At 51.6% G+C, this 12,039-nt stretch overlaps 1 protein-coding gene across 2 annotated transcripts in view; it reads left to right on the top strand.

Annotated features, from left to right (window-relative positions):
* ADGRD1 (adhesion G protein-coupled receptor D1) overlaps nucleotides 1-12,039 on the top strand; it is a 146,460-nt gene that overhangs the window by 34,939 nt on the left and 99,482 nt on the right. For both annotated transcript variants that reach the window (XM_081251725.1, XM_081251726.1), the window contains 4 exons: nucleotides 2,512-2,571; nucleotides 5,181-5,298; nucleotides 6,301-6,411; nucleotides 8,216-8,291. In XM_081251725.1, the coding sequence (XP_081107851.1) occupies nucleotides 2,512-2,571; nucleotides 5,181-5,298; nucleotides 6,301-6,411; nucleotides 8,216-8,291 (365 nt within the window). The remainder of the gene's footprint in view (nucleotides 1-2,511; nucleotides 2,572-5,180; nucleotides 5,299-6,300; nucleotides 6,412-8,215; nucleotides 8,292-12,039) is intronic.

Raw genomic sequence — 12,039 nt, 5'->3', positions numbered from 1 at the left:
GAAATTCTTTCCCATGGATCCCCCTGCAGAGATCCATCACATGACTGCGCCTAGACCAATCACTAGCCAAGGGGAGTGGGCCTGGCTTGGTAGCTCAGCCAATCATATGGCAGTATGGGTGGGGCCAAGGCAGCACTCTGAGCACTTCCGGGCTCCCCACAGGAAGCACTTCCGGGCTCTGCACGTGAGCTCTGGGGGTGGGTGTGAGGATGCCCAGAGGGAGCAGACTGCCCAGAGGCGTGAACGGGAGCGTCCGGCCCCTCCATGGTCTTGAAGAGATGTCTACATGGGAACGTAGAGTTCAATGCAGGTCTACATAGGAAACAGTTATTTTTGAAGCTTGGCGAGTTCCTCTTTCCTTTCGACTCCCCTTTTCCCCTCAGATATACTGGACACTGTCAGAGGTCCCAAACTCAAATAAAGTAAATGGATGATTGGGTCAGATAGACAATAGGGAGGAGTAGAGACCGTGGCAAACTGGAAGGTGCCCACCCACAGGGAGTGGCATCGAGCTGCTCAGGAGTCCCCTGACTTTAACCTTGAGGGTAGCCTCTTTTGATTTTGCAAGCAAAACTCTGTACCTGATTTTGAAATGGAAAATCATCCAATTAAAAAAAAAAGTGGACATTTAACTGAAATTTAAAAGCAATTGTGTACAAACCAAATAAAAGACATTTATGAGGCAGATTCAGCCTGTGGGCCATCAGCTTGAGACCTCTGATGGGGGCCCGTGTTGGGATACCTGACTCTGGGTGTCCTGGAGAGGAATCCTGCAGATTTACCCCAAACTCCACCCATCTCTGATTGGATGAGAAATAAAAATCTTTGGCATCCATATCCAATTTTCCATAATGCCCTGGCTTCTCACCACTAACAGTTGAACAGGAAAGTGACAAGAAGTCAATTCTTGTGCTGGGTAATAAGGAGACCATTAGCCACACGTGGCTCTTGAGCACTTGAACTGTGATCAGTTCAAATCAAGATCTAAAATACACACTGGATCTCTAAAATTTAGTATAACAAGAGTGTAAATTATCAAATTGATGATTTTTATATTGATTGCATGTTGAAGTGATATTTTAGATATGTTGGGCTAAGTCAAATGTATTATTAAAAAGTAATCTCACCTGTTTTCACTTTTTAAAATATGGCTATTAGAAAATTTAAAATAAAACTGTGGATTGCATTTTATTTCTATTCAGCTGAACTGCTCTAGATCAGGACTCAGCAAACTATAGCCCTTGGGCCAAATCTAGCCCACTGCCTGTTTTTGTAAATAAAGTTTTATTGTAACACACTCATTTAGTTATGGATTGTCTGTCACTAATTTTGCACTACAGTGGCAGAACTGAGTGTTTGTGACAGAACTGTATGGTGTGTAAAGTCTAAAATTTTTACTAGGTGATCCTCTTAAAGAAAAGTGCTGACCCCTGCTCTAGATGATAAATTCTGCCCCCTAGGCCTCAAGCCCAATGAGGGCAGGGATCCTGATTGTTTTTTTCATATTTAGTTTTTAAATTTCATCTTTAAATTTTAAGGTATTGCACTTTAGGGTCTTATAAGTATTTATCAAATAAAGATAAATGAAAGAGTGAGGAGTTTTGATGATCTCTAAATATTTAGTGTCTAAAAGTGTGAGGAAGAATGTGGCATTTTGGAGAAGGCAGTTTGGTGGAAATATAGGAGGCTTAGAACAGGCTCTAAGTTTAATTCTTGTGTCTGTAGTAGGAGACACACTGTTAAAAACCTACATGAGTAATGTAAATGAGTGAAACAGATTAGGTGTAAGGCAATAGGGAGTGGTGAGGACTGGGGTGAGCTGGAGAATGCACAACTACCTAAGGGGTCAGCTGCTGTTCAGTTTTGGTCAATGGTGGCCATGTGGGACTATGGGATAAGAATTGTCCAAGCTTCTGCTTTTTTCACAAGAAGGAGGAAATCCACATAGTTTCATTTAAATCTCCCAATTTGAAGATGTTACAAGCTACTTTCATTTTTTTAGAACAATAGTGAGCCAAACCAGGCATGGTTTTAAGGTGATTTGTCCAAGGGACCCCGAGTAACTTCTGCTTATGGAGGGGTCATTTCCAATTAAACAAGTGGGTTTTTATGTCAGCTTGGCTTCTCATGCCAAGAAAAACACACGGAGCAGGCCATGATTTGTTCATTCATTCATTCGTTTGTTCAACAGGCTTTTACCGAGGGCCGGTTATATCTTCCAGGTACTGTACTTAGGGCCGCTGCCGTAACTAAGCTGTGAACACACATCTAACATATAAATGTTTGTCACTGACTAAAGGATTGTCACCAGGAGCAAATAAGATAACATCTATAAAATCTATAAAAGGGCTTTGTACAATATAACCAGATCCACTAACGGGAGCTATTTTGGTTTACTACTGTGTATGTGTAAAACCCAGCCCGTGGTTGACAGAGATGGGAAAATCAAAGGTCTTATAATTTTGAGGCTTAAGGATACATGCTAAGCAGTGTCATCTTGTCTTCCTTTAGACTTTCTTAAAGACCGTGGGAGAGGTTCTTTTTTTGCCCAGTTGGACTGCTGTGTCAGAGGTAAGAGAAAAGAACATTTAGATCTTCAAAAGGGGCACATTTTTGTCTTTCTGGAAGTGGCATAAGTATGGCCCAATTCACATCTGTAAGAGAAATGATGCATCTCTGGGATATTAGAGCTAATTTTGACTGGATATACGACTGATTTGCAATGCTCTGTCTTCTCTATGGGTCAGTTCTATGAGCATCAGTACCATGGTCCTGTTGTCAACACTGAACAGGAAAACAGTTGGATTTCTGCATGAGGAATGTATGCTTGTTTATCATTTTAGAAACCTATTTTTTACCATCACATTGTTCTTGAATGATAATAAAACACATGTTTGATGTTTAAAGATCACTAAATTAAATGAAAAAAGTAGAACATGTGACAATATACACTTCATGATTATAAGAGTAAATATCAAAGCAGCCTCTCCATTCCTCTGTACACTAAAGAATTAGGAGAATGGAATACCTTTTCTTTTCTTTTTGAAAGTAACTTTCTTGATTTTACTTATTTAAGAAATAAAACAAGTGAATATGTTGTGGAGAAGTTAGAAAATGCAGATCATAAAAATATATATAATATATATATATAATATATATAAAATATATATAAATATATAATATATATATAAATATATAAGTATATATAAATATATAAATATATATATATATAAAATAAAAAAAAATAAAAATCACCTGAAATCAGGCTGAGAGAGAATGATTATTAACACTCTTGTGTATATCCCTTCAAACCTAGTTTTCAATTCTCTTATATGCAGATATAGTCTACACATATGCTATATATCTGAATTTACCCATTTTTCTTTAATTATGGCAAGGACATGTCCCAGTAGTATTAAGTATCTTCTGCGATGCTCTATCAGTCAGGCTAGGCTATGCTATGCTGCAGTAACAAATAGGTCCTACATCTCAGTGGCTCAGCGCAGTGGACATTCACTTCTCACTCATGCCAAGTCTGACGGGGGTCAGCTCTTCTCCGCCCAGTGACCTGGGGATCCTGGCTCTGTCCATTTTCTGATGCCGCTGTCTCAAAAAGGTGCCTGGCAGGGGTGGAGAAGGGGGAGGAAGACTCCTAACTGCCTTGCCTGGAAGGGCTGGGACCGCACCGTTACTTAAAGTGCTCCCTCTCCTGAACTCCTGTAAAGTTTAAAACATGTTTGCCAGTTTGAAGCAGAAAGACATCACCTTCTCTCATTATGAATGGGATGGCTCCAGGGTTTACATTTGATGAACCTTTTACTTGAACAGTTTCAAATGGAATGAGATCGGGCTTCCCATTGGCAAAGGGAGAGAAAGACAGTCACGAACTTAAGACTGATATAATCTTACCTAGAAACACATTCTACTTTACAAGGCACAGCACTCCAGAGTTGATGATTTCCGGGGGGACGATGTGTACAGTGCTGCTGCCTGGGAAACACCCAGAGGATGGCCAGTGGAGGGCCTGAGCAGATGTATTTTCTGCATCCTCTTAAATGAGCTTTTTCTTAATGCTCTGCCACAAAATATGAATAATCGTGAAACTATTCAGACTCAGGCAGGCTCTACTGTGCATTAAAGGGAAGGTATGAATCAGCCACTACCCAACAGATCTGCATGCCAGAAACACAGACATTCATGTGCTTAACTGTGCTTGGCTGATTGAAATCAGGCCACAGGCCTGAAAGGAAATGTCTAAAATTGGCCTCAGTCTTCTATTTCCAGCTCGTTAGACTCTCATGGAGCGTGTGTTTTTGAGAGAACGCCTGGGACGCTTAGCAACAGACAGATGCTTTTTCAGAAAGGCGGGAAGGAGAGGAGGGGTGTGATGGCAGAGAGTCACACAGCGCGTTCCCAGGGAACTGAGACGCCCCTGCCCTGCTAGACGTGTGTCTGAGGATGAGGGAGAGTCAGCCTGATCCGAGCTGGCTGCAGAGATACGGGGCCACCATGAGGGACCCCTGCCTTCTTGGGGAGCCACTGGGATCACCTCTGCCCTGGGGACTCGGAGTGGAGAGGCCCTTGGAGGGGAAGGGACACCCCAGGCACGTCAGGGAGGCCAGGGGTGACCTGAGGTGCTGGCATCCCTGGAGCCGCCTCCCTGTCACAGAGACTAGGACACAAGTGCTGGGGTCTCCATCCTGGAGGGTACCTGGGAGCAGTGATAACCCTCCTCGTGAAACAGAAGGGGATGGAGTTGGGGGGCCGGTCAGAGACCTGTCAAGGTCCCCAGGGAGTTCAGAGTGGAGCGGGGACCAGGTCTGGTCGCTCTGTGTCTGAGCGTGGAAGCCCTGGAGCTGATGGTCTGGGTGACCGGGGTCAACCTCAGCCGGTGTCCACATTCTGCGAGCTCGGCTGGGCTGGGTGACCTCAGTGGTCCCCTCTGTGCCTGTGAAACGGGGGAGCGGCGTGACTGTCTCTCCTCTCGTCTGGTCATCGTGAGGGCAGAGCCTGGCCCGCCACATCGCTCAGCAGATGCTGGGCGTCCTCCTTTGCAGGAATGTTGACAGTGAGCGTGAAGCTTGATCTTGTGCGTTGGTGCATTTGCTGCCTCCGTCGGGTGCACGTGCTGAGCGAGCCCCGTATTGACGTCTCCTTCCTTCGTGTCGTGCTGTTTGCAGGACAGTGCCGTGGTGCTGGGCTTGATAGACACTGTGGACACCGTCATGGGCCACATATCTTTCAACCTGCAGGCCAGCGAGCCCATGGTTGCCATCACGGGCTCCTCATCCATGGCAGGTAGCTCGGCAGCGTGGGTGCGGGCGGGGACCGGCTGTGCGGCGGGAGGGGAGCGGGGTGCAGGGGATGCCACCCGCCTGTTGAATTCCGCTCCACTCCTGCGTTTTCTTGCATGCGCCCAGGGACACACAAAGCTCACACACCATCACTGGAGATGCACCTCTCCGCTGTCCTAAACTACGTTGCCTGATGCACAATGATATGTTGGGGGAAGGCAGAGTTAGATCGGGGCAGCCGTGCCCCGACACAGCTGGGATGTGCACACAGGACCACGGGAGCCTCGCATGCTGACTTGGGGGCCAGATTCATCTCGGGTGACAACTGTCTCAGTTCAGAGCAGGAGGCGAGCAGCGGCAGCCCCTGGAGTGTCCGTGGGGGAGCAGGTTTCCCGGGGTCAGCTGGAGGCTTTTCCAAGACAACAGGCACGGGGTCCCCTACAGGCCGACGTCGCAGCCCTTCTGTTTTCAGGGTCTGTGTCTAGGGAGCGTGGTACCCTAATACTTTACCACCAGAGCCACTCTCTGGAAAGTAAGCTTAATTCACCCACTTGGGTTCATTTTAATGGCAGTTTGTCGGCCAAGACAGGTCCCTCCATGGGATGATGCGTTTGCCTCGCTTAGATTAGTGTCTCATTTTCCTGCGTCTCGTGGGGTCCCTGGCGTGGAGGAGGGGCCCCTCAGCATGGGGGTCTCCCAGCTGCACGGGACGCAGTCAGTACCCGAGGCCTCGTGAGCTGAGGGGCTGCGCTGAGGGCACAGGGGTCACCCAGGCTGGGAGAACCCCCACCAGCAGTGGTAGATGGATGGGTCGGCCACATGGCCGCAATCACTGCCCTGGACACTTGTTTTTTAGGTGCTCGTTTCCTAAAGGTAATTACACTCCCCAAGAGAGCTCGTTCCGTTAAAAAAAAACACCCCAAAACAACAGAAGGTGGGGTTTTACAGCCCAGTTTCCTGCCCTGGAGTTGACTGACTGCAGCTTCCTCTCTCTGGCTTGCTCTAGACTTTTCCATGGCCAAACTGCTCCCCAAGACCATGAATTCCTCGCACTACCGCTTCCCGGCCCAGGGGCAGAACTACATCGAGATCCCCCATGAGGCTTTCCACAGCCAAGGTGAGCACAGCCGGGGGGACCTGCACCCCAGCACCCTCGGGGAGGGACTCAGCCCTGTGAGCTGTCAGTGGGCGGAGGGGCTGCCCCCAGGCCTCCTCTGTGTGCCTGTGGGAACACAGTGTGTCATCAGACGCTCTTGAGATGTTGTCAGCGGCGACTCGACTCCAGGTCCGCTGCAGCCTGATGCACTGGGAGTGGGGAGGAGGGGCTGGGCATCTGCATTCCAGACGGGCTCGTTAGGCGATTCTTAGCGGAATGTGAACTGATGTGGCCATCTCCCCTCCCTGCTGGGGGGCCCGGTGTCCTCCTCCTGGGTGGGTCCAAGTCAAGGCCTGTGATGAACCAGCCCCGAGGGGACCCCGATTACTCTCTCTGGCCCTGGAGCACCGTCGGCGGCCCGGGTGGCTCTGGCCACTTTTGCTGCCATGACTGTCCCCTCTGCCCCTTGGAAAGTGACTGTGCCTCTGTAAGTGTGTCCCTCCATCCCAGGGGCCTCGGGCGGTCTGGGGAGTTGTGGATTCTCAGTTCCTGACAATCTGGCCGGAGGCCATGCACTTCCCGGGTTCTGCCTTCAGGACTGGGGGCCGAGCTGCGGGGTGTAGGGCCATGGTGTCCTATCCCCAGCATGGGGTCCTCACTCCCCAGCCCTTGGGAGCCAACCTCTGCTCCCTGTACCCTCTAGTTTGCCTGTGTGAAAGGTGCTCAGGGATATCGGGGTGTCCTGCTTTCAGGGGACTGTCCCCCCGCACTCAGGGTGAACTACAGAAATTGGGGGGGTCCAGGGACAATGCCGAGGTCAACCGACTGCATGTGGGATCTTCTGCCGTCTCACACGGCTGCACCATCTGTTAGAAATCCTCAGTTTCTCAGAATTGGCAGGACCGCAGCCTCATGGTCTGTACATAGGGAAGCTTCTCACACTTGGCGGTAGAGCTTATTCGTCACAAGCACCAACTCTGTGGATGGAACTGCTGGGCTCGAATCCTGGGTCAGCCACATACTTACTTGGCAAGTTATTGAAGCTGCCCAGCCTTAGTTTCCTCATCTCTGATAGGGGACAGTCTTAGTATAGGGGACAGTCTTAGTATATTGTGGTGAGAATTAAAAGAGCCAAGCTTATACCAGTACCTGGCACACAGTAAGTGTTATGTGAATTATTAAATACGTCCCTGAAATTTTAACACACTCAACCAATATCCCGAAGAGCTCGGAGGTCAGCTTGCACCTTGCTCCTCCCATCCTCCTGTTAAGCTCGTGCACAGAGGTAACAGAATAGATGATTCTTGTTTCCAAGTTGGAATATCACAGAGAGGTGCAAACAAGCCGAAGGCGTGACAGACGTCTGGGTGACTGTAAATCCTGCCTCTCTCGAGCGCTGGTGTTGCTGTAAATACTGCAGACGCAGGCAGCCACTGAGATGCGCTCATGACTGCAGCGCTGTCACCTGGCGCTGCCGTCCACAGCTCTATGGGGGCTCTGCCTTCAGAAGCTCATGGTGTCTGGCTCCCCGGGAGCTGCAGCATCCGTGTGTCCAGAGCTGATTCCCCCGGGCAGCGTAGGGAGCGATTGCCGCGGTTGGATTCACAGTTGAAGAGTGGAGGGGAGTCTCTACTCACATTCTATCCTTGTGGCCTGTTCTGCCCCTGAGTGTCCCTCCCCTCGCCCCCCGAGGAGCTGCCGGGTTCCTGGGTGTGAGGTCTGCACTGTGTGTTGGTGGGCGAGTGGGTTTGGCGGGGAGCTCTGTGTCTCTCACGCTTGTCACCTGGGATGCTGACAGGTGTCTGGCCATCTGCTCTTTCCCCAGCCTGGACCACCTTCGTGGGCCTTCTCTACTGCTCGGTGCACTATTACTTGAGCAACATCCAGCCGGCCAACACCAAGTGAGTCTCTGGGGTCCACACAGCACAGAGCGGGAAAGGGGATGCTTGTTTGCTGGGTGGCTGACGGCTGTGACACCCGCACCTCCCCACCATCACCAACACACGCAGTACTGTATCAGAGAACTTGTGACGCTAATTCCTGGTGCTTCACTGTTAGGGCAAAGGAGGAAGACCCAGGGACTCCTACACTGGGGGTTCAGCAAGCCCTGGGGTGTAGGCTGATAGTGCAGTGGTCAGGAGCATAGGCTGAATGACCATATCGGTTCCACCTGGAACTGTTTGACCTTGGACAAGTCAAGTGACCTCTCAGCCTCAGTTTCCACTTCTGTAGAATGGGAAGCCAGTAGCACATGCCGATATCAGTCAAGACTGCGTTGGATATATCAGCTTAGGCAGAAGGTCAGGGAACTGAGGGCTCATGCGACGAAGAAGGGCAGGAGTCAGTCGGGTTCAGGCACGGCTGGATCCAGGGACCCAGAGGATGCTTCTTTGCCCTGGTCTCTATGTCCCCTGCCTCTGCTCTCCTCTGTGTCAGCTCATTTCCAGGCAGGCCCCTCCATAGAAGCATGGCTGGCTCCGGGTAGCTTCAGGCCCACGTGGGTTCGGGTCCTGAGATCTCAAGAAGGAAAGCGAGTCTCTTTCAGCAATGAAAAGTCAGTTTCATTCAAAATCCAGTGAGGGCTGTGATTGGCCCACTTGGGTCACATGCCCATCCGGGCCTCCAGCCTTGGTGGGAGAGGATCCTGCACTCTCATTGGACAGGTCTGCTCACATGACCCGCTGGGGCTTGGGGGGTGGGTCAGCCGTACTCCGACCACAGGGAGGGGGTGGTTCCCTTAGGAGAGGTTAGGGTCGGGGTCCCCTCCTCCCTTTCATGGGGTCCCTGGGAGGGGGCAGGGAGGCAGAGCCCAGGGCCGGTGCCGAGAAAGGGCCAACGAGGCATGAGCCCAAGGGACCCCTCTCTGCAGTTAGTGTTTGGAAGGTGAAGCCGGTTTTGTCGGGCACAGATCCGCCCCAGACAGGGGCTCCGCGGAGGGCAGCAGGCAGGGGCTGGTCCATCTCTGTTCCCGCACGTCTGGCGCAGGGCCCGGCCCAGGGCGGGGGCTCCGAAAAGGTGCTGGAGAGAGAGCCGTGCCTCTCAGAGGGAGCCGCACAGGGCCTCCACCCCTGGCCCCGAGGCCCCGCTGCCGTCCCCCGCCGGGACAGAGCCTGGGAAAGCTGATGGTATGAGGACAGGCGTTCCTGCAAGTTCGCTGTCTCTGCTGTTGGGAAGGCTTTGCGGGGGCGAGTTTCAGACGCTGGCACTGCTGCCGGGTATTTGGAGGCGTGTGTGATGGAAAAGCAGGCAGCTATTTTTACCGCCTACAGATAAACGAGAAATGATAAATACCTTCTAATGATGCAGATACCTGGGCCCTGATATCCTGTGTCTCTCGGACAGGCTCCTCTCCCACCTGATGTGAGGGACCAGCTCATTGTACAGAACCCTGGAGGAGGGCGGGGGAAGGGAGCGAACAGTCGTGGTTTAGCTGCAGACCTGGAAGAAAGCCCGGTTCTGGGCCTGGTTCCCTGGGGGAGCCTTGTAACTACAGAAAGGGGACCTGGCACTCTGGGTGTGCGCTCCGGAATTCTTCAGGAAAGTCACAGAGGAAGATGCCAAACACTCCTCGGAAACATGCCTTCTTGAATATTTGGGGGAAATTTCCCCAAACCTGAGATTATGAATGAATAGTGGATCCATCCTTGGCCCCAATTTATCAACACTTGTTTACAGCTCTCCCTGCTGGAGGTTCCGACTGAAACGGACTTTTCAGTGAAATCCATGACCGTGTATTTCTGGGGATGGCCGAGCCCTGCCGCGGGCCGGGGTAGGGGCGTGGGGAGGATGGTGTCTGTACCACGTTCTCGGCACCCCTCGCCCTCAGGAAAGGGGAGGAAGGCAGGATGGAGGGTCGCAGACGGCAGCGGCCACCTTGATGTAATGTGACCGGGACCATCGCTCTGGCTGGGTGTTGGCAAGCTTCTGCATAAAGGGCCACGTGGTTAATATTTTAGGCTTTACCTGCCATAGTGTCTCTATCGCAACAGAGCTGTGGGAAGGCAGCCCCAGACAATACATAAAGACATGGAGTGGTGTGTGCTGATAAAACTTTATTTATAAGACTAGGCAGTGCCTGTGGTTTGCACAGCCCTGGTGGACAGTTACATCAGTGCTGGCAGCAGTGGACGGGGCTGGGGCTGACTTTTGAGCTGCTGTGGAGAGTCGAAGTGTGTGCTTGAAGCTTGGCCGCTGGGTGTGGTTCCCTCCGTCCTAAGGGCTCCAGCCTTCCCTTCCCTCCACAGTCCTCACTGCCCAGGGGCACCCAGCAGGACTCCTGGGAACCTCAGGACCCGGGGCACCGTGATCAACTCTTATACCCCCTGCAAATCGTGGGCTTGGAGACCCGCACAGGCAGAGAATCCCCCTCCTCGCAGCCCTCTACCCATTGGCCTTACCACCATTGACCTCTGAACTCAGTCAGCAGAGACTTTGAGTGCTCATTTTCCTGAAGTCTAAAACAGAATGATTTTGCAGTGATGACGGTGTATTTCTCAGGTGTTGAACCTTTAGTTCTAAAGCCAACACTTGATGCAACGATGTCTTACTGTCAACGTTAACCTCAAAAAAAAAAATCACCCCAGAAGCTCTCCAAGTGTGGTCCCTGTTGTGCTTGCTCCTGTAGCACAAGGCAGCACAGAGGTGACACTTAACAGTTGTGCTGTGGTTCGCTCTTGGATTTGGGAGCCAGGATCCCGGCTTTCTTCTTGCAGCCGGCTGCCCTCACCAGCTGGTGGTCTCTTTGCTTACGTGCTCCTTTCTAAGAGGGAGGACGGCCGTCCCGATTCCTGAGGGTCTCCGTGAGCGCTGAGTTAATGGTTTAAGTAAAGCCCTGGAACATGATATGTAAGCACTTCCCTTATCACTTCATGAGGTGGTTGGACGTTCTCCCATTCTCCGCCTCTAAGATGATTATCAAATTCCACGCAGGATTAGAAGCAGATTTGTGCAATCGCATTGTTAGCGTTCCAGTGTCCCTACTCGCCCGCACAGCTGACTTCGTTCCGTTTTAGTTTTGTGCATCATCATCTACACACATTTATGGTTTTTTGTGAGATCGAAAGGATGCAGTGGAATCACAATGTCCTTTAAACCCCCTGGGGAGTGGAGTCAGCACGTGAGTTTAAAGCACGAGGAGGGGGTCGGGGCAGGATGGGCTCTCTATCCCCCCCGCCCTGGGTAGACCACTCAGGGCCCATGTGCTGGCTGCCCAAGGCAACGCCTGACCGTCCAAAGGTCGTGGGTGGGGGCTTTGCTGGCCTCTGCAGGCGCCTGGACTCGGGGGCTCCTCCATGGCCCGTGGCCCCTGGCCCCGTAGTGATGAGGAGTGTTCGGTTCTTGCTGATTCTCACCTGTCAGGCCAGCAGCTGGGACTGCCGTTTCCTTCCAAAGAGCTGTCCGAGCTGAGCAGGGAGGAGAGTCACCTGCTTCTCCTCCACAGACAGACCCAGGACCCAGAGGGAACGGCACTCCATGGCTGCAGCAGCCGCGGCAGGGCTGGGACTCGCGCCTCTGGGTTTCAGCATCTCAGTGATGGACTCACACATGCTTCAGAAGGACACGGTCTATGGGGGTTGCCTGGGCTTAAATGTCTGCACTTCTCCTCTGTAGAGTAACACTGAGCAGTCCAGGCAGAAGGACCGGCAGGGT

This window comes from Mesoplodon bidens, assembly GCF_964165515.1.
Source record: "Mesoplodon bidens genome assembly, chromosome: 13".
Lineage (NCBI taxonomy): Eukaryota > Metazoa > Chordata > Mammalia > Artiodactyla > Ziphiidae > Mesoplodon > Mesoplodon bidens.
The sequence above is the reverse complement of the archived record's forward strand: the minus strand, read 5'-3'. Positions and strand labels throughout refer to the sequence as shown.